This window comes from Dryobates pubescens, chromosome 17, assembly GCF_014839835.1.
Source record: "Dryobates pubescens isolate bDryPub1 chromosome 17, bDryPub1.pri, whole genome shotgun sequence".
Taxonomy (NCBI): domain Eukaryota; kingdom Metazoa; phylum Chordata; class Aves; order Piciformes; family Picidae; genus Dryobates; species Dryobates pubescens.
The window spans coordinates 9,108,440-9,134,706 of NC_071628.1; the positions used below are offsets into that span (position 1 = coordinate 9,108,440).

Consider the following 26,267-nt stretch of genomic DNA (forward strand, 5'->3'; position numbering starts at 1 on the left):
CATCCTTCTAATGGGACAACCAGTGGAGAATCAGAGCTGAAACTTCATGCTTACCTTCACTTACAGCCTTCTGCAAGATGTTCTTTCTACCCCTTGGTAGAGCAGAGTCTGGCCTTGGGCTTCTCCTTTCAGCTTTTCAAATGAAAACACGATTAGTTCGCACGCACAACAGAATATAGGATGGAAATAGCAGCGAAGATAGTTTTGCTTGGCAGTTCAGCAGAGGTGCAGCTCACCAGTGTTTATTTTTTTTAAAAGCAGAGGCCAAATGCAATAGAGATAATGTGCTTGGTTCAGGTGAAACCTGTAATCTGAGCTGCAGGATCTGCTGCAAAAAGTTGTGTGGATAGGAATGTTTTCTGATACTTTTTGTCCCTCGTATTGTTTCTTTGAGTCTCCCTTGACAAAATGATCTCACTTTTTTTTGTGTGTGTGTGTGCAGATGTCGGATCTTGTTTCCCCAGTGCAAAATAAGAGCCTTTTGAAACAGTCCCAAGCATTTATGTGGATTTTTTAGCTTATTGAAAAGCCTGTTCGAGGCAAGCTCTGCTCTGCTGTCTGCAGAGCTGTTAGTGCACCTCCGAATATCTTAGTATCATAGTATCAGTCAGGGTTGGAAGGGACCACAAGGATCATCTAGTTCCAACCCCCCTGCCATGGGCAGGGACACCCCACACTAGATCAGGCTGGCCAGAGCCTCATCTAGCCTGGGCTTAAACGCCTCCAGGGATGGGGCCCCAACCACCTCCCTGGACAACAGGGCTTCACCACTCTTATGGTGAAGAACTTCCTGCTCACCTCCAGCCTGAATCTCCCCACCTCCAGCTTCATTCCATTCCCCCTGGTCCTATCACTACCTGATACCCTGAGAAGTCCCTCCCCAGCCTTCCTGTAGCCCCCTTCAGATACTGGAAGGCCACAATTAGGTCAGCTCAGAGCCTTCTCTTCTCCAGACTGAACAGCCCCAAATACCTTGCACCAAGATGCAAACGGTGGAAGCTCAGCAGAAACAAAGCTCTGTTCAGTTTCCTAGGGTCTGTGTTGCTTTAGCAGTATCTCGTCAGGGAATCTGCAGAGGCCACTCTGTGGCAGGGCTTCAGAATGATTATATATATATATATTTTTTTTTTTTTTTTTAAATCAAGTATCAGAACTGCTGTTGGCTTGGATTACAAGAGTCTCAGATAATATTTTTCTAGAGGGTGTACACCCAGGTTTTTCTCTGGCTTAATTTACCTCTTTTTGGTGTTCAAATTTGACTCTTTCAGTTGAGAGGTAATATTTTTCACGAGAGGCTCTCGACGGTGTCGCTTGGGTTTCTGAGGAAATGGCTAAAAATAAACATGCTTTATAAAGTGTAGAATGTGAAAGTAGCAGCAGTGGTAGAGACCAAGGGTCCATCTGGCCCCTAATTATCTCCTGCAGCTCTCAAAAGTGAGCATGTACAGAAAAGCAAAGCCAGGAGAAATACTTGTCGCCTCCCTGCAACATCCTCCTGATCTTCAATCCTCTGAACCTGTTGGACAAGCCACAATAAATCTGGTTTCCATTGACTCTCTGGGTTCCTCTTGACCCTCTATAAACACTTTTTGTTCACAGTATTTTGTAGGGATTTCTGTTGATCTACAGCTTCTTGCTTTATTCTAAGCCTGGTTCCATCCAGCTTCATCCACATGCTGTTCAGAGTCTGAACAGCTGACCCTTGTCTACTCTCCTTGAGCTGTTCATGATTTTCTAGGTTGCTACCATACCTGTCCCCATGTTCTGTGGTTTTCAGTTTGGGAACTCTTACCTTTTGCTCTTTCTGAATTAGGAAAGTCCTGCTGGACTTCTGTTGTCCTTCTGTGAACATTGCCACTTACTTCTATTTCATTTGTGAAGATGAGACTGCCAAACTCACCCACACTTTGGAGACCTGGGTGAACCAGGGCTTCCTAGTGTATAATGATTTCTCATTTGCTCACTGCTCCCTTCCTAATGATTTCTCACAGTGATTTGTGTGTTTGACTGCTACCGAGCTGATGTTTTCCTATGTCTGTTTATCTTGGGCCCAGGAACTTGCCCCAGTGTGGTAAAGGTCAGCTCAGAGCCCATCACTTTACATGTAAAGTGAGGTCTGACTGGTCTGCTTTTCCCCATAGACATCACTTTACATTTATACACATGGAATTGCTCAGTCACTGAGGTCTTTCAGCGATTCTTCAGTTTACCTTCATCCTTTTTTCCATGTCCTGTCTCAGCAACTTGGTCACCTCACCGATAGCTTCGTTTTCTCAGTCATTAACAAATAGGTTAAGCTTCATGTGCTAGTGTAGTGACACAGAACTCCATGCATGACCTTCCTCTATTGTTTGGGCTTGGGACAGCTTGGACACATTGGTAACAGAAGAACTTTGAACAGCAAGCTAAGGATCTGTGGCGTCTTTTTAAAGCCCCCCCATTATTAACGCTGTAAGAATCCCCAGCTTGTGTGTGTGGGCTGGATTTTCTTCCTTTCCTTTGACCTGTGCTCTTCTGTTGTTTTTAAACATATGTAGAACTCTTGAGGTGGTGCCAAGCTGGTTTAAGGGGAAGCAGAGATCTGTTGAAACTTGTTTCCTCTGTTCAGTTAACTCAAAATATTTTTTTAGAACTCTGCCTTTGTTTTTCGGAGTAGATTTGCATAACTTAGTAAAGGCCTTGAGCTAAATATTGGGTGATGGACTCCATTGACTCCTTCCTTCCTCAAGCCTGTGCATGACTGATGTCTTGATTTCTCCCCAAATATTAGACTGTCCTTTGCTTTTGATACAGAGGCTGAGTGAGGCTGTGAAGTAACACCATGGTTACAACATTCTTACCTGGAAGTAGAAGCTGTATGTTATCTCCTGAGAGCATTGGAGGAGGCAAAAGGGTGAAGACAATTCATACTAAAATGACACAGCACAAAATGAACCACTGCTTCAGCAGCAGAGAAACAGGAATCCTGTCACTTAGGGCTTGAAATTTAGAGGGTGTATTCAGGAGGATGGGACCAGGCTTTTTTCAGTGGTACCCAGTGACAGGACAAGGGGTAATGGGCACAAATTTGAGCAGAAGGAACTCCAACTGAACATATGGAGGAACTTGTTTAATTTAAAGGTGATGGAGTACTGGAGCAGGCTGCCCAGAGAGGTGGTGGGGTCTCCATCATGGGAGACAATCAAACCCCACCTGGACTTGTTCCTGGGTGATCTTCTTTAGATGAACCTACCTTGGCAGGGAGGTTGGACTCAATGGTCTTCAGAGGTCCCTTCCAGCCTCTACCATCCTGTGATGCTTTGATGCTTTGTTTGTTTGTCATGAGATCCTAAATAATCTTTATTCCCCCACTCCCCCCCAATATGTAAAAAGAGAGAGGCAGAATAAATTCATCAGTCAAAGGACATGAATGAGTTGCAGAAGGCTTGTATTCTCACACATCCTCATTCAGAGTGGGACTTGGATGAGTGGGGTTAATGAGGTGGGGCAATAGTTTGGGCAGTGGAGATGAAAAGGAGCAGTGAGCAGGGCAGCATTTTCCCTCTGCCCTGCTAGGGGGCTGGGATTCTAGGGAAGGCAGGGTAGGAAAAGCGAGGGAGGGTTTGTCTCTGCAGCCAGTGCCGCAGAACTGCTGCACATCCTTGGTCAGGATTTCCACGTGGAAGTTTTAACTTTGCTATCAAAGTTTTTTTGGGCAGCTCCCTCAGCTTGGGTTGTTCTTGTGGCTGAAGCCAAGTTAAATGCAGTATCATTTTTGGAGGTTACTCGCAATCAGTTTTGTGTATTTTAAATCATAGGTGTGGCTGCAATTTGGCTTCTAAAAACCTTCATTCCATCAAGCAGTTTGTTTCCAGGCAGGGCAGGGGTTATTGTGTGGATAGATGAAGCAAATTCAGTCTGATTGTAAGAAGAAAATACAGTGCTCAGATGGTGAGGTGGTGGAGAGGGGGACAACGGTGTGGTCAGATCGATGGCCCTGGGAAATGAAATATTGCTCTTCCCATTGAGCAAACATCATTAGTATCTTTCCCTAATGTGTGCCAGCATGACTGTGAAGGAAATATTTCTATAGGTCTTGTCTCTGCTATATGTTGGCCAGGAAAATATTGCATAGAGGATGTGCTCTGAGTTTCCTAACCTGCTGCTGAGTGTGCTGCCCTGGGATTAATCACTGTGAGCTAAGGGGTTCTTCAGCACTGCACTGTCTTTGAGCCTATAGGTAACACAGTGCAGCTAATGCATCTGAAAAAAACAAAAACATTTTCTGGTGTGGACAGTACTGGAAGGACAGAGCAGCCCAAACTCTGAGGGATGAGGGAGGACTGTGGGATGAGGATCAGCTTTGTCATGAGTCTGGTGCCTAAGATGCATCTTCTCAGCCTGGCTGCATGTTGTCATTTGAGACTGTTTTCTTTCTCCTCTTTTGAATGCTGAAGAAAAGCAGGAAGGTCTGCTTCCTCTCCTATTATTCCATCATCTTTCTGCATTTTTACATAGTGGGAAGAAACCAGGCGTTGTGGGCGATATGAAAAACTGAGCTTCCTGCTCTGCCTTTCTTTGTCCCCTTGCCTCCTTTCGATGTCTTCCCCCCAGGATGCGCATTCAGCGCTTGGCACCGCTGCTGCCCTGTTGCTCCCTTTCCAAGCTGTGCTGGTGCTTGGAATGGAATCAGTGTGATTCCTCACAGACTTGCTGATGCTTTAGTGCCCTGAGTAGCAGCCAAAGAAGTCATCCATGTCTCGTTAACTTGGCTGGCCTGGGATCCTGAATCTTCCTTGGTGGGAACTAGGTTAAGTATCATGGAATGGTGGGGGTTGGGAGTGACCTCTGGACATCATCCAGCCCCCCTGCCAGATCAGGTTCACCTAAAGAAGATCACACAAGAATACATCCAGGCAGGATTTTAAAGTCTCCAGAGATGGAGACTCTACCACCTCTCTGAGCAGCCTGCTCCAGTGATGTCATCCTTTAATTCAAGAAGTGTCTCTTCATGTTTAGGTGGAACTTGCATTCAAGTTTGTGATCGTTACTCCTTGTCCTGACAGTGGGCACCACTGAAAAAAAGCCTGGCCCCATCCTCCTGACACTCACCCTTGAAGTACTTATCAGCAGTGAAGAGACCCCCCCCACTACTTAGTCTTGTCTTTTCCACACTAAAAAGACCCAGTTCTCTCAGTCTTTCCTCATAAGAGGAGTGACATCATAAACTTTTTTAACTGGGAGATGAACTTCTGACTGTCATTATTTTCACCTGGATTTGGACAAGTAACATAACAGAAGTTACTTTCACCCACCTTTTGATTTCCAGAATAATAAATGTATTTTGGCACTTGAAAATGGATCTGTCTCAATGTGTGATGTAAATATTAATTCTATGTCATATTGTTGCATGCAGTAAGTAATTCCATTTTTACAGTTAGGAATAAATTAGGCTTTAGTGTACATTTAACTGCTCTATAAATAGTCAGACCTATAATTTGTGTTCCCTATTGTGCCATGACAGACAATAGCTCTTCAGAGTTTGAAAAACTGCTTTTTTCCTAAGTTACTGGGTGGCCACATTTGGTTCACATATAGTTTCCTTGCTGGCAGTTTGTGGCTACTCTCTACCCTAGATGCCTTGTTGAAAGTGAAAAGGTGCTAGGGGAGGTAAGAGTGATTTGACAAGGTGATGTTCTGGGTGGTTGCATAGCTCTTTCTGTTCCTAGAACAGTCATAGGTATTCATAATCCACTGACAAAACATTCCCACATTGATGCCCTCTTCTGTCCACCTCTGCCCATGTTTCTGAGGTTTACAGTGTGGATTTTGAAATTCCTTACATCCTTTTGTTTATGGCCACTGCAGTACTGATAGATAAAATAAGGGTATCAGAGAAGTGGCTCCAAGATAAGTGGTGATGCTTAAAGAATAAGTATTCAATAGTTACGGAACAGAGAAAGGACTCTTAGTCCTGCTTTGGTCTTCAGCAAACAAGCATGCTATAGGAAGGACTAGGGCTAAGGAAACAGTCAGAAGAGCTTGGATTATCTCTGCTTTGTGATGATGGCTCTGTTTCAGCAATAAGTAGAGGAAAGGCAAGAGCATGGGTGTCATCTCCTGAGAGAGGAGGAAGGCTTGAGCAAACAGAGTCCTTATCTTGCCTGAACTGTGTGAAGACCTAAAAAAAAACTGCACTGAAGGAGTGGTTTTGAAGAGCTTCCCTAGAACATGCTGGAAACCAATACTTTAGCAAAGCAGAGGCCAGCCTCAAATAATCTGTGCTATGATAAAACAGACAATCTCTCAGGAGCTGGAGAGCGGGTAGTTGATTTGTGCGGAGCATCTTACCCGATACTCTGAGGAACAGTCATGTACAAGGAAAATTTTAGTGTTGTTCAGGCTTTTAATTTGTCTTGATGACTTACAGCTATAGGACTGCTTACAAAGTGTGTACTTGGGCTTCCTTCTCTGGTTTCTATACATGAATTCGAAGACCTGATGAACTCAGTTCTGTGCAGAACGTCCAGCTTTGTTTAAACCCAGCCTCTCCAGGTGCCAGTCTGATTGTTTGATGGAATATTTGTTTTCAGCTTATTGACACCGTGGGAACCTTTGGCTCTATTGCTTATCTCTCTGATAACAATTCAGACTAATTGTTAATAATAAATTATTTTTCTCAGTGGACCAGTGTTAGGAGGGAGTAGGCTGTTTGGCCAGCGTATTTCATAGGTGTTTGTTGTCAGCAGATTTATTTCATCTGTGTTCTGTTTCTTCCTTTGGAAAGGGAAATCTTTTAATGATAAATTATTCAGCACTTCCCACACTTGAAGTTTTGTCTGCTTTCTTAATTTTCCTGTTCTCTCTTCCTTCCTCCTTTCCTTCCTGCCTGGTTTGTGTTCTAGATGTTGTGTTTTGTTGTTGTGTTTTGTATCTTCCCCTGGTTACAGATAAAAGCACTGCCTAATGCTCCTGTTGCATCTTTTGAGATGGTGTCTGAACAAGGTGATACTGGTAGCCAGTGACAAAGATGGTGGCAATGGTGGCCTGATCTGAGTCCCAGCTCTGTGCATGGATCTTTCTTTGTGTGATGGAGCTCAGCATCTTAGAATCACTCTTTTTAGGTGTAATTCCCCAAGCCTGGGGATACATGTCTCAAAATTTTGTGAGAAGAGTTGCTTCAAAGTCTAAGAGAAAACCCTAATTTTATCAGAAACCATTTGGGCTTAGCCTCCCTCCCCCCTTATTTTAAAGAGAATTGTGCACAGGTAACTTCAGTTTTCTCCTTTGCCTTCTCTCGGGGCACTAACACAGCAACTGGTTACTTTTTAAGGGAAACGAGATTCAATTAGAGACTGGCTTCTGCTCTTCAGTGCTTTGCAAGTTGGTATCCAGCTTTAATATGATTCTTAATTAAAACTTTTTGAGGTACCAGAGTAATAGTCAGTGGTGATGTAGCCTGTCTCCCGTGCTGCGTCCTACAACATGGGAGAAAGGAGGGGAAAGCAAGCTGAACATTGAAGTGTTCATAGAATCATGGAATGGTTTGGGTGGGAAGGGACCTTTCAAGGTCAGCTAGTCCAACCCCTCTGCAGTCAGCAGCGACATCAGCAACTAGATCAGGTTGCTCAGAGCCCCAAACAACCTGACCTACAGTGGTTCCTGGCATGGGGCATCTCCCAGCTATCCGGGCAACCTGGGCCAGGGTCTCAGCACCCTCAATGGCAAACATTTCTTCCTTCTCTCCAGTCTGAATCTCCCTTTTTTAGTTCAAACCATCACCCTTTGTCCTGTCACAACAGGCCCTGCCCAGAAAGTAATGCTGGGGGGAAACTTCAACCCACCACACCATCTTATATGCCCCCTTTAAGTACGTCTGACTGTGTAATCTCATATGCTGCAGTATTGTCTCATTTGAAGGTAATTAAATAGCAAAAGTTTGTTTTTAGTGGACAACTAAGCTCTTCAGCAGCAGGTGCTAACTTAGAGCATGTGGAGAATAGATCACTTTACAGTTCTGTTAAGGTACAGAAATAGAATTAAAAGGAAAAAAAAAGAATCTTTGAGGAAAGCATGCATCTATTTTCCACCTAAATTAAAGAAAAAAAACTTCTTTGGTGTTGGAGCCCATGAGTAGGCTGCCTGGAGAGGTTGTGGAGTCTCCTCTGGAGAGATTCCAAACCTGCCTGGCCATTGTGACCCTGGGCAGCCTGCTGTGGGTGCCCCTGCTTTAGCAGGGAGATTGAACTGAATGATCCCCACAGGTCCCTTCCAACCCCCACTGTGCTGGGATTCTGGGATTGTGACAATAATTGGTTTTAATCAAGCAGTGCTGAAGTTGGCTGAAACATAGGAAGAAATAATGCCTGTTGATGCAGTAGAGTATTAAAATTGCTGCAAGCAAACATCAAACACTGGATGTAAGAATGTAGGTCTTGAAATTATGTCCCCTGCTGTTAAGAGGTTCTGTAAGCTGCTCCTGGAAGCTGCTGCTTTATCCGTGTTGCAATGTGAGTACATTCATTGAATTCCAGGTGCATTCTTCTCCAGCTTTCCTTCAAAACTGACTTCCAAAAGCTACATGTGCTTCATGCAGGTATTTCAGATGTTTCAAAAGTAAGTAGAGCTTCATTCTCTGGGTTGCTGCTGGAAGAGAATGGCTGAAAGGATTCTTATTTAGTGAACTCCCAATTTAGAAATCCCTAATCAAATGATTTATGTAACCATTGCTTTTTTTCCTCCTCCCCCTCCCCCCCCCTTATTTATTTAAAAACATGTTTTCTTTTTAAAATCACTGGGGGAGGGGAAATATGAAGCTTCCAGATGCTGAGTCCTCTTGATCCTAATTTCCACCCCCCCTTTTTTTTTTTAATACAAAGAACCAATCTTTCAGACTATTACTGAGTGCTCTTTAAGTTGTTATATTTTGATTATAATGAAGTAGAGCTTTTGTGTTGCTTGTTGGAGAGATGCTAACAGGACATACTGTGTTTAGCAAGCTCCTTGGCCAGCTGTGTCTTGTGGCTGGCTTGGGCTGTGCTGAAGCTTATTGCATAGGAATTAGCTCTTCTGTCAGCCAGTTGAAAGGCTTAGTTAAGGATAAGGACATTCCTAATAAAAAGTAAATTTGTCTGGCAATGACCCTCTCCCAAATAGCTGAAAAGAATTGTTTTTGTTATTAGCCTTAGGTATAAGCTGTTTGTCTTCAGAGAGGCAGATTGTTTTGTACCCAGAGATTGTCTAAACTGGTATTTCTGCAATTACCTGTCATAAGAATCATGCTGCTGCATAGCTCTGTAAAAATAATTCCCATCTGCAAAGATAAATCCACCAGGGACAATTAAGTTTGAGCGTGGCTGCAAAAAATCTTGAGGTTCCAAGAACCAAAAAAGAAGATTACTCCTGTGTCAGCAACCTTATTTAATACCAAAAGCAATAATTCCATTCACCTAGTGAATAGAAATTCTCTTGAGAATGGTGAAACTTTTGTTATGGATTAAGATAAAAATGGGACTTACTTTAAATCAAGTACAGTGCAGCTGTGACTAAAGTCCTGGCAGACTTTCTCCAACAAATTAGTTAGATAATGGTTGGACTCAATGATCTTTAAGGTCTTGTCCAACCAAAACAATTCTCTGACTCCAAGTCTAGCTGTTGCTGGAGGAGCAGGTTCCTGCCCCAGCTGCCCACCCCACTTCTCTGCTGTATGACAGTGTAATGATGTGCAGCCAGGGCAGGACACAAGCATGGTTAAAAACAAGTAAAATCAGTAAATCCCCCAGATTGCAGTGTTCCAGCACCAAAGTGCCATTCTGGGTAGATGGGCACACGGTCTGCTCTGCTGAATCTCTCTGCCAGAGGAAATAACCTCTAGGGAAAAGGGTGGAGTGGTCTTGGAGGGCAACTGCCTACGCTAATTAGCCAGGTTAGATGTGTCAAGGCTTTGGGGAGATATTTCCCATGTATGATAGCAGAGCAAAATACCACAGGCATCTGCAAAAACCATAAGACAACTTTTAACACATGGGGTTTCTATTAAACATTCCAAACTCTGCCTGTTGTTAGGAGCAGCCAGTTCAGTGGGGCTCGAGCTGTCTCACTGTTTGCTTTTGCATTAGCCTTTCACTCTCCAGTGAATTTTGTTACGGTGCATTTTCTTGTCTCCAGTAAGCAACAGACATCTCTAAGAGCTTGGTGCAGGATTAGGTGGAGGCTTCAGAACTGTGGGCTGGAAGGACAGTTTGGATTTAGTAGTGCTCATGTGTGAAACAACATGCTCTGACCTTACTAAAACATTAAATTTGAAGATGATCAAGTTTCACCGGCACAGCAGATAGAAGCAAGCAGTGTTTGCCAAGAACAGATAAGAAGACTCTTCTTTGTGCTAGCTGATCTGTGGAATTAAGAATGAAATGGTTATGGGATACTTGGTAAGTTGGTACATGAGCTGAGTGCAGAAGGGTGGTAGGAGGAAAGTCACAGATTTGTTTCAGTTGGAAAAAACCTCCAAGATCATTAAGTCCAACTGTCAACTCAACATGACTATGGCTATTAAATCATGTCCCAAAATGCCATGGCCACATGTTTCTTGAACACCTCCAGGGATGGTGGCTCCACTACCTCCCTGGGCAGCCTGTTCCAATGCCTGGCCCCTCTTGCAGGAAAGAAATTTTTCCTGATATCTGACCTAAACCCCCCCTACCATGCTTTAGGCCGTTTCCTCTTGTTCTGTCACCTGATACTAAGGAGAAGAGAGTGACCCTCACCTCAATCCAGCTGCCTGTCAGGGAGTTGTAGAGAGCAATGAGGTCTCCCCTCAGCCTCCTCCTCTTCATAATAAACAATCCCAGTTCCCTCAGCCTCTCCTTAGCTGACCCGTTCTCCAGACCCTTCACCAGGTTCGTTGCCCTTCTCTGGACATGCTCCAGCCCCTCAATGTCTTTCTTGCAGGGAGGGGCCCAAGACTGAACACAAGATTCCAGATGTTACCTCACCAGTGGTACAGGAGCACTGTCACTTTTCTGCTTCTGCTGGTCACACTATCCCTGATGCAGGCCAGGATGCTGTTGGCTGCCTTGGCCACCTGGGCACACACTATCTCATTTAAATGGCTGTCAACCAGCAACTCCTGGTCCTTTTCCACCAGACAACTTTCTAGCAGGACCTCCTGCCCAGAAGCCCTTTAGACTCAACTGTTGCAATGTTTAGATGATCCTGAAGGTGTTTAAAAAGCTGTGTAGATGTGATGCTTGGGGATGTTGCTTGGTGGTGGACTTGGTAGAGTAGGGTTAATGCTTGAACTCCACGATCTTGAAGGCCTTTTCCATGTGTGGTTCGTCACTCCCAGAGATTCCGAGTGTTAGCAAGTGCTTGAATGTGAGCTTCATCACTTGGGGAGGTAGGTTCAAGGGTCACAATGTTTTTATTAACAGATAGGCAGCCATATCATTCACAAGGAAGTGTATTGTTTGTGAGCATGCTAAAGTAAATAACACCTGATGACTTCATCTTGATAGCACACGTTCTCTGCTGCCGTGGGAAGAGGTATGTTACCTGGTGGAAAATCAGGAACACAGTGTGGGCTTCCTTAAGGTCAAACATCCATGAAGATAGCAGCAGTTGGTCAGTCCAGGCTATTTTTGATGCTTACAATATTTGGACATCATTTTGTTGACATCTTTTTAATGGATTCAAGTAATCTTTTTGTTGCTGGTCAAATGAAGGTGTAGATTTGGCTTTACAAATCCAACATGTTCTTTATGAGCGCTGATACACTGTGTAAATAGAGGGGTTCTTTGAGTAAGAAAAATTCTATCTCCTCACTTGGATATCAAAAGGCAAATAAGATTTGTACCTGCTGTTGGTTTGTGCCTGTTCTTTTAGTGCTTCCCTGCTTGCCAAAGATCACAGAATCACAGAATGGTAGGGGTTGGAAAGGAACTCTACAAATCAGAGTCCAACCCCCCTGCCAAGGCAGGTCTGCCTAGAGAAGGTCACACAGGTGGAGTCCCTGTCCCTGGAGGTGTTCAAGAAGCTTATGGATGTGGCACTTTGGGACATGATTTAATGGCTGTGGTGGTGCTGGGTTGATGGTTGGACTTGATGATCTTCCAACACAAACAGTTCTGTGTTTCTATGATATTGTCAATATATGACTTTGTATTCATCTAGCTGGAAGTCAAAGAATTTATTGCCATTAGGGATGCCCACAGAGCAGTCATCGGTAAATAGTTGTGTTTACAAGCTTGACTTTGTACTGGCAACTTGTTCTTCTCCCAGTTTTAACCCCTTCAGCACTGCTGTCCTGAGCTGTGTATGGCAAATGGTAAATCTACAGAATGGGGGGGTGGGAGAGGGTTGGAAGTGCCATCTGCAGATCGAGTCCAACTCCTCTGCCAAGGCAACTTGTTCCTCTCCCACTTTTAACCCCTTCAGTATTGCTATCCTAAGCTATGTATGGCAAATGGTAAATCCACAGAATGGGGGGTGGGAGAGGGTTGGAAGTGCCCTCTGCAGATCACTGAGTCCAACTCCTCTGCCAAGGCAACTTGTTCCTCTCCCAGTTTTAACCCCTTCAGTATTGCTGTCCTGAGCTATGTATGGCAAATGGTAAATCTACAAAATGGGGGGTGGGAGAGGGTTGGAAGTGCCATCTGCAGATTGAGTCCAATTCCTCTGCCAAGGCAGGTCCATCTAAAGAAGGCCACACAGGAACACTTGCTGCAGGTGTGTTTTGAATGTGTACAGAGATGGAGACTCCACCATCTCTCTGGTCAGCCTGCTCCAGTGCTCCATCACCCTTAAATTAAAGAAGTTCCTCCTCATGTTGAGATGGAACTTCTTGTGTTCACATTTGTGTCCATTGCCTCTTATCCCGTTGCAGGGCACCACTGAAAAAAAGGCCCTGGTCTTATCCTCCTGACCCCCACCCTTAAGTATTGATCAGCATTGATGAGATCCCTTAACAAAAAAGCCCCAATTTTCCCAGCCTTTCCTCATAGGAGAGATGTTCCAGTCCCCTCAGCATCTTTTTGGCCGCTCTGGGAGACAGATGAGTTTTTCACTACGAATAGCAGTAGCCCCCTTAGAGCTTGTAAGCATGTTGCATATTTATGAGCGTTCTCCTGTGCCTTTGCCTCCCCCTCCATTTTGAGTTACAGTGACTTCAACCTTTGAGTGTTTTGGTTGCGTTAGACAAACGCAGGAAGTTACAGCCTGTCATCAAACCGCTTGAGCTGCCATGAATTGGGCCTTTCACTCCCTCTCGCAGGGCTCTTTTTATGCGCTAAACCGATTTCAATTTTTATCGTTTAGCCTTGATAGCTTCCTGGTGTGAGCCTTGCAGATAGGATTTAGGAGCAGGGGCATGTGCCTTTCATAAATGATGGGAATATTTGGACCTCCGTGATTTCCTAGTCTCACAAACCTCAAACGTCTGCGCACCCCAGAGTTTAGTCTGCATCGTTTGGAGAGCTCCTGGAGCTCAGGTCCAGCTTTCTTCTCCAGGAGATTTATAGCAGGGGTTAAAGAGGCTGCTCGTAGCGTGCAAGAACTCTCCTGTATTTTTACAGCTGGGTGTTGGAGGCATACTGAGATTAATTCAAACCCATTTCCATACTAATGTAATACTTCCTAGTTGCTTTCAGTAGGAAAAAAAAAACCACCCAGAACAACTTAGATTTTATTTGATTTTATTTATTTTTTCAAACTGTCCTTTGGAAGTGCATTCTGGAATTCCTCACATAGTAGTGTCTTTGTTTTGTGAGGGGCATGTTTCCACTTGCGTTGTCCTTGAGAGCAGCATTAGAACTTGGCCAGGGTGAATGTGTCCACACCGTCAGAGCAGACTGCGGCCAAAGCTCAGCCCTCCGGAGAGTCCCAAAGGTGCTGGACAGGGTGTCAGCGTGAAGGCTTCTTTGGTGGAGTGTTCAGAAGAGCACAAGAGTGTAGACAGGAGGATTTTCTGTCTCATGCAGTATCACAGTATCACCAAGGTGGGAAGAGACCTCAAAGATCATCGAGTCCAACCTGTCACCCAAGACCTCATGACTAGACCGTGGCACCAAGTGCCACGTCCAATCCCCTCTTGAACACCTCCAGGGATGGTGACTCCACCACCTCCCTGGGCAGCACATTCCAATGACGAACAACTCTCTTAGTGAAGAACTTTCTCCTCACCTCGAGCCTAAACTTCCCCTGGTGCAGCTTGAGACTGTGTCCTCTTGTTCTGGTGATGCTTCACCTTTGAAGTGACTTGTTGCAGTGCTTGACCTCTTCCCTAATAATGAGTCTTAATTTCAGAGACTGTTAGCAGATTATTGTAGCTTGAAATTGTGCCAGGGGAGGTTTAGGTTGGATACCAGGAAAAATTAGGAAGAGTGGTCAGGCATTGGAACAGGCTGCCCAGGGAGGTGGTGGAATCACCATCCCTGGAGGTGTTCAAGAGATGTGTGGCCCTGGCACTTTGGGACATGGTTTAATGGCCATGGTGGTGTTGGGTTGATGGTTGGACTCAATGATCTTAGAGGGCTTTTCCAATCGAAGCAATTCTGTGATTCTATTTCTAATCATTGTATTTCTGATACCAGAAGAAACTTCCTGTCAGGGTCTTAAACTGCTGAATATAAATGAGTGACCAACCCTCCAGTATCTGTTTTCATTTCTTCTTCTTTCTCCTTTTTCTCTCTTCATCTTTGAACCAAAATTTGAGGTGACTTTCTTTTCTCTTTTTCTTCCCCCCCTCCCCCTTAAGTTTCATGTTAATGGTTAAGAGAATTATGAAGGCCCTGTTGTCTAGCTCTAGGCAGTAAATGCGGTGTGGTACCTAGCCAAACACTCCTTGTTGTGCTGGCAGAGCTTCTGAATGTGTTTTGGAGCTTATTCACAGCTTCTAGTTATCATAAACAGCCGGAAAGAACTTGTTAAATTCGCCAGATAGATCCCGGGGCTGATTACTGGAGACGGAGAAATACCCTTTCTAGAAAGCATTCATCACGTTGTGGGGACTGTTCAAGCTGCTGTTGATGGATGAGTGTGCTGCTCTGAAGACACTATCTTGTGGTGCTGGTGCTTGAGATAAATTCTCAGTGTTGTCCATCATGCTTTCCTGGGGGACACCGCACAATTTCTTGTAAAAAATAAACAGAAGTCACAGTCTCCCACCGTCCCTGCATGGTGGGGCTTGGAACAGACCTCAGGAGATCATTCAGTCCAACCCCCTGCTAAAGCAGGGCCACCCACAGCAGCTTGCACAGGCTCACAGTGTCTAGGTGGGTTTGGAATCTCTCTAGAAAAGGAGACTCCACGACCTCTCTGGGCAGCCTGCTCCAGGGCTCCAGCACCCTCACACCAAAGAATTTTCTCCTCGTCTTCATCTGGAACCTCCTGGGTTCCAATTTGTGCCTGTTGCTCCTTGTCCTGTCACTGGGCACCACTGACAAGATTCTGGCCTCATCCTCTTGCCCCCTACCCTTTATCTCTTGCTGAGCACTGAGCAGATCCCCTCTCAAGCTGCTCTTCTCCAGGCTCAACAGCCCCAGGGCTCTCAGCCTTTCTTCCTCACAGAGATGTTCCAAGCCTCACTTTGTAGCCTCCACTGGACTCTCTCCAGTAGTCCCTGGTCTCTCTTGAACTGGGGAGCCCAGAACTGGACCCAGAATTCCAGGTATGACTGATTGTAACTATCTGCTGCCTGGTTTTTACCTCTCAGCAAGTCCTCCCCTTCAAAAACTGGGACAAAAAGGTGAAGGCTCACGGTCTGTAGTGTTGGATATCAGCAGATAACCTGTATCTGATCCTTTCTTGAGCAGCTGGACTTAGAGTTCATCTTCTGCATTCCAAACCAGTGTTTTAGCCCCCATGTATTTTTCTACTCTAGAAATGATACTCTCGGCCTGAATCCACTTAGCTTTCCAGTTGCACTTCTCTAAATGATGTGCCAGTGACACCAATCACACAGGGTTGTTGGAGGGATTTCTTACTCAGAGACACCACCACACAGATTTTATTTGTTTTTAAACTGAATTCCCAACCTTTGTAGATGAGTGAGACAAGGTCCAGTTCCTGAAAGCCCTTTTCTTTGGTCTGACCTGTTAACCTGTGCTGAGGACTGGACTCCTCTATGCAGGAGTCTGCCAGACCTGACCATCTTTCCTTGATGAGTGACATGACTGGGCTGGGGTGGGAATCCATTCATTAGATATAAAGACTTATCTCTGCTGGTTTCTTTGCAGAGAGAAATCAAAGTAAATGGTACTTCAGTTGGCTGCTTTGTTAGAAGTTCAGGTTCCAGGTAAAGTATTTATTCTGGATGCTTCAGAGCATTCAGGGAGCAGAATGGTCCTGTTGTGTGGCACAGACACATGTCTCCAACCAAACCTGCTTGTTTATTGAGAGAACTTGGTGAGTCAGGAGCTACAGAACATTCATTGAAGTTGCAGCCTGGTGGTTTTTATTTAATGGTTCTTTTGTGGATGTCTTTGAGAAAACCCTTGTTCTTTCCTTACCTCCTAAGTGTCTACATGCAATTTTTTTTTTTCTTTGAGGAACTTGAGCAATTTTTATTTCTGTTGGCTTGTAAAAAAAGTGCAGCAACTTCTTGGAAAGACAAAGCTGTAGGTAGAACATCCTTCCCTATTGGTAGGCACCAGAGAGAAGTAGGATGATGTACGATGCCACACGTAGACTCCTTTTGCATGCTTAAGCTGTTTCCTTCCCAACTTCATTGGTTGTCTGAGGTAGGTGTAGAGCAGGAAGCCATCCTTATTTCCAGGTGAGTTGCTCAAGAATGTTTCCTCAACACACAGAAAAAGGGCATGCACCTTTTTGTGTGGCTGCCGCATGAGCCCATCAAATGGTTTGGTTCATGCAACCTGGCAGGAGAAGAGTGGTGCAGATTTTGGAACAAGCAGCTGGGAGGTGGGAAAAGAAGCTGATCTCTTTGCTTTCATGAACCTTCTGCCTCCAGCCCCACCTTGAGACAGCAAAATGCCCTGATGGCTTTGGAGAGGGAGAGGCTGTGGTCAGCATCCTTGGGTGGGAGGCCCTGGGCTGAAGGAGGAGCATACATCAGGAGCCAGACAATCCCCATGACTAATGCAGCTTCTTGGGAGGAACACGTGGCTGTGTTGTGGAGCAGGAAATGTCAGATCTGTGTTTATAGATTACAGTTACCTTCTAAACTCTGAAGGTCTTTAGGGTGAGTCAAAATAGAAATACTCTCTGTTAAACTGAGATAAGGTGAGTTTCTGTAAAGCTTGTTCTTACTCTTCTGCACCTTGAACAGGTTCTCTGCTGTCCTCATCTTCTCTCTGCATTTTAAGTGTTTCCTCAGTGTGGCAGGTACCAAAATGCACAACATCTGAACGCGTGAACTCTTGGTCCTGGGCTTTGCTGGATCTGAAACTGGCTTGCAGTCAGCTTGCTGTGTTCCTCAAGCAAAGTTAGGCAGGGTGGAAGTAGCTCAACTTTTTTATAGACTCATGGAATTGTTTTGATTGTAAAAAAACCTCTAAGATCATCAAGTCCAACCTTCAACCCACCCCCACACCTACTAAACCATGGCCCAGTGTGCCATGTCCACATGTTTCTTGAACACCTCCAGGGATGGGAACTCCGCCACCTCCCTGGGCAGCCTGTTCCAATGCCTGACCACTCTTGCAGGAAAGACATTTTTCCTAGTATCCAACCTAACCCTCCCCAGGCACAGTTCCAGGCCATTTCCTCTCATTCTATCACTTGAGACTAGGGAGAAGAGACCAATCCCCACCTCACTCCAGCCTTCTTTCAGGGAGTTGTAGAGAGCAATCAGGTCTCCTCTCAACCTCCTCTTCTCCAGATTAAACGACCCCAGTTCCCTCAGCTGCTTCTCTTAAGACTGATTCTTAGAACCTTCACAAGCTTTGTTGCCCTTCTGGAGTTTTTGTAGCTAAATACCATCCATTTCTTGTACACCAGCATGATGTTTGTTGGAAGATGTAGCTGAGCACACAACTAAGCACCGTCTTGCCTGTAGCTGCAGTTTCCAAGCTCCCTTTCAGTCTGTCTTGCAGCTGTGTACATCCTCTTAGTTTTGTTTGCTTGAGATCACTTTTTTTTCCCCTTTTCTTTTTCTTTTTTTTTTTTTTTGATGTTATCTCTTTGTTTTGTTTTGTTACTTCTTTTGTGCTAGGAAGGAAAACCCCAAACATTTTGCCAGCTCTGGTAAACAACCAGAGGCAGGGGCAGTTATTTGCCTTGTGGATATTTGCTGTTGTTGGGAGCCAGGCTCTTTGTGGAAGGTTTTGTAGCTCGCTGCAGCTGCAGGTGTACTGCTGTGAGTGATCTTTTTTACTTCTCCACTTCAGGCAACAGAGGGAAAAAGAAAGAGAGCCAGAAAAAAACCCAAGACTTGTGCCCAAAGGCTTTGTGCCTTTGCCCTTCAGCTTTGCTGGTGGAACTGAGCCAGCAAAGGGTTTGAATTGTGACGAGGTGAGATGTGACAGGGGCCCAAAAAAAAAGATAAATTGGAGCGTTTTGGTGTGTATTTACTGTGTGTTTGACAGTACTCGGGTTGTTTCCCTGCTATAATTATCCCCCCCATTCTAAGATTAGGGTAACAGTGTGACACAGGCCAAAGGCTTGTAGCCTGGGTAGCGCTTGTAGAAGCTGGTGGCACTTCTGCTGGTGGAGCTGGGTTGTGGCCTCAAATAAAACACAACTGGGGTGGAGGAGGGGAGAGGAATTTCCACGTTCAGATTGCAGTGACGTGGTGCCAGCACGGCTGTCTGTTGGGCTCTGCTTCCCCCTGCCACTGATTGACATGATCCACTGGCACAAGCCTAGGGATGGGGGGGTGTCCTTGTCAGGAATTACTTCTTTTTTGTTTGTGGAAGAAAGATTTATCAATGAAGGATGAAATTGTAATAAACTCACAAGCCTTTATTACTGGGTTTTTGCCTGACTGCGTTTTTGATCTGTGTAAATTCGTGCCCTTAACGCTGCAAACAAAAACAGAATCACAGAATTGTTTTAGTTGGAAAAGACCTCTAAGATTGTTGAATCCAGCCTTCAGCCTGTGACTGCCATGGCCACTAAGCTATGTCCCCGTGTGCCATATCCACACATTTCTTTGGCACCTCCAGGGATGAGGTGAGGCATTCGCCAGGGTGGGGTTTTGGTGGTTTAGTTCCAGTTTTGGGCTACATGATGGACCCTGCTTGCTTTGTGCTTATTTCTACCTTGCCTATACCTTCAACAAATGGAAAACACCTAACATGTAGCAGGAGCTTTGCTGGTAGATCAAATATTTCTCAGTCCTCTGTGTTTTGTGCACTGTGGGTCTAGGAGTTTATTGCAAAACAAGAAGAGAGTGAAGTTCTCAGAGGTTCTGGCTGGTCAGGAAGTGACTTTTAATGGTGATAGTGGCAGGCATGAAAGCTTTCAGCTCTAACTACTCATTCCATTGAAGGAATGTTTGTAAAACATTATAAATAGTGTTGTTCCATGTTTCAGATCTATTTGTTTCACTTTCCTTTCAGCTGTCAACACTTCAGATTGTAGCTGAGATGCCTTATTCTTTTAAGACGTCTCTGTTTCTCACGAAGTACCTCATCTGTTCTCATTAGTAGCTCTGTGACAGTCCCCTAGTTAAAAGTGTGAAGCAGGTTCTTGGGATATTCAGAGAAACAAATGCCAGCAAACTCCTGTTAAATCCAAAATGTTTGTGGTGATCTGCAGCTAGTTTTGACTAAGGTTTGCAACAAGTTCTGTTGGAATGATTCAAGAGAGCAGAAATCTTGTGGCAAATGTAGTTAAATCTATCTGGGTGCCACATTAAATAGATGAATCATCTAATTTGGGGCTTTTAAATGACAGGACTTATTTCAGCAGGGGGAAGTACCCCTCGTGGATACCTCTGCATAGAAGATCTCTTGCAGGTGCTGGAGGTTTGAGGAAGCAGCAGGAGGTTTGGGCTGGCTTTGCTAAAGCCAGAGATAACCTTCTAATAGTAGCACTTCTTATAGTGCCTTCTAATATTAGCACTTCAGGTTCAAGAATTAATGTGAAAATAACTGGACTAATGTGTGAGAGTGAAAACTTTGCCCAGCTCAAAGAGCTGGAGAGGGTGGGAGCATTTGTACTCTGGCAAATAGTAAGTCATAGTTTGGTTATTCCCCCTTTGGTGGTTAGGATATTGCAGAGCCCTGGCATGCTGAATTAGCTGGTTTAGTTCCAATTGTCATAGAAGAACAAACTGGTTTGGATGGGAAGGGCTCTGTAAAGGTCATCTAGCCCAATCCCCCTGCAGTCAGCAGGGACATCTGCAACTAGAGGAGGTTGCTTAGATCCCCAACCAACCTGACCCGGAATGGTTTCAGGTGTGGGACATCTCCTAGCTCTCAGGGCATCCTGGGCCAGAGTCTCACTACCCTCGGTGTCCAGCATTTCTCCCTTCTCTCCAGTCTGAATCTCCCCCTTTTAGTTTAAGCCCCTTGTCCTGCCACAACAGGCCCTAATAAAAAGTCTGTCCCCAGCTTTGTTCTCAGCGCCTTTAAGCACTGAAAGGCCATCAGAAAGTCTCCTTGGAGCCTTCTCCAGCCCTCCCATCATTTCTGTGGCCTCCTCTGGTCCCATTCCAACAGGTCCATGTCTCTGCTGTGCTGAGGACTCCAGAGCTCGCCCCAGCACTGCAGGTGGGATCTCAGCAGAGCAGGAGGGGAGAATCTTGTCCCTCCCCCTGCTGCCCATGGTGCTGGGGATCAGCCCAGGACACAGCCAGGGCTGGGCTGGGAGTGCTTGGTGCCAGCTCATGTCCAGCTTTGCACTCCCAGCACCCCTAATTCCTTCTCCACAGAGCTGCTTTCCATCCCTTCATCTTCCAATGTGGCTTGATACTGGAGTTGTCCCAACCAAGGTGCAAAGCCTTGCACTTGGCCTTGTTGAACCTCATGAGGTTCATGTGGGCCCACTTCTCAAGCTTGTCCAGATCCCCCTGGGTGACATCCTCATGCATGTCAGCTGCACCACTCAGCCTGGTGTCACCTGCAAACTTCACATGTATATACATATATACTTAAAAAGTGATTTAGAATTTGAGCTTTGAGGTTGACTACAAAATGTTCAGGGTGGTTAATGGTTTCCTACAGAAGATCTTGATAACCAGTTGTGGCAGTGGGTTCCAGCCATGTCACTTGCTTGTGATTTCTTGGGAATGCCAAATTCTGCAGTGGTATCATTTCAGCTGCTGTCACAGGCCTTGTGATGGTGAAGGAGCTGCTGTCAAGCCCTGAAATCAGTGGAAATCAGGCTTGTGAGTTGATTTTCTGGCTCCTCCTTGACTGATGGGGCTGTACTTGGTGCACACCAGCTGGTTTCACTGCTTTGCATGGTGTTTTTCTCCCTTCCTGAAGAGGTGAAACCATTTACAAGTCTTACCAGTTTAATTCATGAGACCATATTGGGAGAGTAAAAGACTGTGTAAATGAAGGTGCTAATTAATAGAAGGCAAAGCCCTACTCCCCCATCCAAAACAGAACATGCAGCTGTGATATGAGAAGGGAGGAAGTGGAAGCAGAAGTTTCCTTTAACTCATTCATGGTCATATAGGGTTGAACACAGGTGGTAATTTTTCAGTCTCTTGTTAACATTAGTCATTTCTCTCCTTTTCTTTCAAACTGTGGGGATTAGTTATGCTGCAAAAAGTGAGGCAGAAGCTTGAAGTGAAGAGGGTTCTACAGTCAAGCATTGACACAGCTTTGACATGAGCCAGCAAGGTGCTCAGGTGGCCAGGAAGGCCAACAGCATGCTGGCATGGATCAGGAGTAGTCTGGCCAGCAGGACCAGGGAAGAGATTGTACCCTTGTGCTCTGCACTGGTGAGGCCACAGCTTGAATCCTGGGTTTAGTTTTGGTCCCCTCACTCCAAGGTGGACATTGAGTTGCTGGAGCAGGTCCAGAGAAGGGCAGCAAAGCTGGTGAAGGATCTGGAAAACAGGTCTGGTGAGGGAACCAGAGTTGTTTAGTCTGGAGAAGAGAAGGCTGAGGGGAGACCTCGGTGCTCTCTGCAACTCCCTGAAAGACAGTTGGAGTGAGGTGGGAGTTGGTCTCAGAGAGGAAATGGTCTCAAGCTGCACCATGGGAGGTTTAGGTTGGGTATTACAAATAATTTCTTTCCTGCAGGAGTGATCAGGCATTGGAACAGGCTGCCCAGGGTGGTGGTAGAATCACCATCTCAGGAAGTGTTCAGGAAATGTGTGGATGTGGCAGCTGGGGACGCATTTCAATGGCCATGGTTGTCTTAGGTTGAGGGTTGGACTTGATGATCTTAGAGGTCTTTTCCAACCCAAACAATTCTGTGATTCTATGACATTGTCAGTAAGAAGTCACTTATTCATCTAGCTGGAAGTCAAAGAATTTATTGCTGTTAGAGATGCCCACAGAGAAGCCATCAGTAAACAGTGTGTTTGTGAGCTTGACTTTGCACTGGCAACTTGTTCTTCTCCCAGTATTAACCCACTCATTACTGCTGTCCTGGGTTGTGTATGGCAAATGGTAAATCCCCCAAGTCAGAGAATGGTGGGGGTTGGAAAGGCCCTCTACAAGTCATGTTGAATCTCCCTGCCAAGGCAGGTCCATCTAAAGGTCACACAGGAACATTTCCAGGTGGGCTTTGAATGTCTCCCATGATGGAGACTCCACCACCTTTCTGAGCATCCTGGTCCAGTGCTCCATCACCCTTCCATTAAAGAAGTTCCTCATGTTTAGATAGAACTTCTGATCTTCAAGGTTGTGCCCATTACTACTTCTCCTGTCTCTGAGCACCACTATAAAAAAAAGCCTGGTCTCATCCTCCTGACACTCACCTTTGAAGTATTGATCAACATTGATGAGATCTCCCTACTTAGTCTTCTCCTCCCTTGAACAATAGTTCGTTGCAGCGTTCGGAAGCCGCTCCATCTCTCTGAACTGGTACTGGTTTTACTGTAGAGACCAGATAATCAGTGGGGCAAGAGGGGTGGCGGATGGTGTGCCTTTAAAAACCGTATGCTTAATGGGATTTAGCTAGTTTCTAATGTTAGTGGTTAAGATGCTGCCTCTGGAATACTAATTATGATATTTTTTCCCCCGCTTTGTTTCTTTCAAGCAAATGGTTATGAGCCTTCGAGTTTCCGAACTGCAAGTGCTGCTGGGCTACGCGGGGAGGAACAAGCACGGCCGAAAACACGAACTGCTGACGAAAGCACTGCATTTGTTAAAGGCTGGCTGCAGCCCTGCTGTCCAAATGAAAATCAAAGAACTCTACAGGCGAAGGTTCCCCCAGAAAATCATGACACCTGCAGACTTATCTATCCCCAGCGTACACTCGAGCTCCATGCCAGCAGCTTTGTCTCCGTCTACCATTCCACAGCTCAGTTACGATGGCCACCCAGCCACGTCACCATTGCTTCCTGTTTCACTTCTGGGACCTAAACATGAACTGGAACTCCCCCATCTCACATCTGCGCTCCACCCTGTCCATCCTGACATCAAACTGCAGAAATTACCTTTTTATGACTTGTTGGATGAGCTGATCAAACCCACCAGCCTAGGTAAGGCTGCAAACCTTCTGATGACATTTCAGCTCTTTTGGGTTTAAAGAGTAACGGATGAATTCAGCTGCTAATGCAGCAACTGGTTAAATATTGCATCACAGCAGTGTTTAGAGAATTGCTATTTTTGGTAACTTTTGGAACAGATTGTTCTAGATGGAGAGACATCTTACGTAACACTCATTAGTTGCTTTAGCTGAGCCACTAAATATGCCTCAAAGATCCTTTATATTGAAGGGGTGAGTTTGACAAGAAACAAACTACACCTTAGAAAGAGGAGAAAACTTGTCTGCTTTTAGTAGTTCTTATAACCCTTATAGAGTTTAATGACTTAAATACCAAACAAAACCCATCCCTAAATCCCTCAAGCCCCTACAAAAGCTTCTCATACATGCTGGGAAAGAATGCCGGGCTGGATATTTGCTGTGCTGAATGCTATGAAGTTGAGGAAAGACTTGTGGTTCTCTTGCAGTTGTGGCTACTTGTCTTTTAAACTGTCTTTTTGTGTTGAAGGTTTAAATCACTTGTGTAGCTGCTGAGAATAATCTGCTGCTTACAGAGCATTATGTAAGAGTGCGTGAGTTTGCTGGCTCTGACTCCATGCAGCACTTAACAGCGTGGTTAACTTTTAATACTCTTAAAGACTGCCAGAATACAATAGTCCTGTTGATTTCTGGAGGGGCTGCTTGTATGTTGAAACCTTCTGTTGTCTTGAAAGCCTGGGAGAGATTCACTGTGTGAGAATTAGCTGGGAGGTGGAGATTTGTGAGAGTAGATAGGAGGAGATGGTGGGTGAGTGAAAACAACTCCTTTGCAAAAGAGATCTCCTGTAAACAAAAATGAGCAGGTATTACACACCAAGAGTCTGAACAGCTACAGGAGTGGAGGAGGCTGGTACAGAATCATAGAATTGTTTTGGTCTGAAAAGACCTTTAAGATCATCAAGTTCAACCATTCTGTAGCTCTACCAAGACTGGTGCTAAACCATGTCCCTCAGCACCACCTCTCTCTGGCTTTTAAACACCTCCAGGAATGGGGATTCAACTGCCTCCATAGGGAGCCTGCTCCAGGGTTTGAGAACCTACCTTTTCAGTGAAGAATTTTCTTCTATTATCCAACCTAAACCTCCCCTGGTACACCTTGAGGCTGTTTCCTCTTGTCTTGCTACTTGTTACTAGGGAGATGATACCAACCCCCACCTGGCTCCAACCTCCTCTCAGGCAGTTGTAGAGAGCCAGAAGGTCTCCCCACTATGTGAGTAGTGATGGTGGTCTACAGATGTCTGAAGCATGCTGCAGAGTTGTTTGCATATATTTTTTGGTTGGTTTAGCTGTTATAACTGAGACATTGAGGGAAAACCAGCTTTTGGCAATCCCATCTTCTGGTTCAGGTATTTTTAAGAGGTATTTTCTGTCTGTTTCGCTTTAATTTAAGCCTTAATTGATTAATAAGCATTCCATGCAATGCTGGTGGTATAGGATAATTAGGTACTTGGGATGTATCTCATCACTTTTACATGATAAATACTTAACAATAATGCTGCAATTTCACTAAGACATTCCAATGCAGGAATTATGGGATGCATTTATCCCTAGATGTGGTAAGAACCCTTTGCTGTCAGTTCCGTGCCTGACAAACTGGCCCCTAGTGAAGAGATCATAAGTCACAGTCTGTCATGTCTTGTTGCTTGAGGAGTTTATATACAATGGGATGGTTTTTTATTCCCCTCTTTGTGGATTTGGAATGTCAGGGTAAGAAAATAGAAGTGGATGAAATTCCAACCAGATTAATTTTTAAGCAATTTTTGTCCTTTCAGGGTAGGTGGAATGGGGGGAGGGGGTATGTTGTTTTGCATGTGAACCCTGTCTGAAGATGACTTTCTGTTTGTCTGAAGCAGTGCTATTAAAAAGCTATTTTTCTTGTGCTTTTTGGGTGAAGACAGAGCTTCAGTGTCCGTGCATATGAGAAATAGAACAGAATAGAATAGAATAAACCAGGTTGGAAGAGACCTTCAAGATCATTGAGTCCAACCTGTTATCCAACACCACCTCCAACCTGGTCTGGTCTATTCTGTTCTATTCTATTCTATTCTAATCAACTAAACCAAGCACCCTATCAAGTCTTCTCCTCAACACCTCCAACAATGGTGACTCTACCACCTCCCTGGGCAGCCCATTCCAATGGGCAATCTCTCTCTCTCTGTAGAACTTCTTCCTAACATCCAGCCTAAACCTCCCCTGGCACAGCTTGGGACTGTGTCCTCTTGTTCTGCTGCTGATTGCCTGGGAGAAGAGACCAACCTCTGCCTATCTACAGCCTCCCTTCAGGTAGTTGTAGAGAGCAATGAGGTCACCCCTGAGTCTCCTCTTCTCCAGGCTAAGCAACCCCAGCTCCCTCAGCCTCTCCTCATAGGGCTGGTGTTCCAAACCCCTCCCCAGCTTGTTGCCCTTCTGTGGACACACTCCAGCAAGTCAACATCCTTCCTAAACTGAGGGGCCCAGAACTGGACACAGGACTCAAGGTGTGGCCTAACCAGTGCTGAGCACAGGGGCAGAATGACCTCCCTGCTCCTGCTGGCCACACTGCTGCTGATGCAGGCCAGGATGCCACTGGCCCCGTTGGCCACCTGGGCACACTGCAGGCTCATGTTCAGCCTACCATTGACCAGTACCCCCAGGTCTCTCTCTGCCTGGCCGCTCTCCAGCCACTCTGACCCCAGCCT

At 45.3% G+C, this 26,267-nt stretch overlaps 1 protein-coding gene across 2 annotated transcripts in view; it reads left to right on the forward strand.

Moving 5' to 3' along the window:
- Positions 1-26,267, forward strand: part of PIAS1 (protein inhibitor of activated STAT 1) — a 76,951-nt gene that overhangs the window by 9,157 nt on the left and 41,527 nt on the right. For both annotated transcript variants that reach the window (XM_054169129.1, XM_054169130.1), the window contains exon 2: positions 23,101-23,545. In XM_054169129.1, coding sequence (XP_054025104.1) covers positions 23,101-23,545 — 445 coding nt within the window. The remainder of the gene's footprint in view (positions 1-23,100; positions 23,546-26,267) is intronic.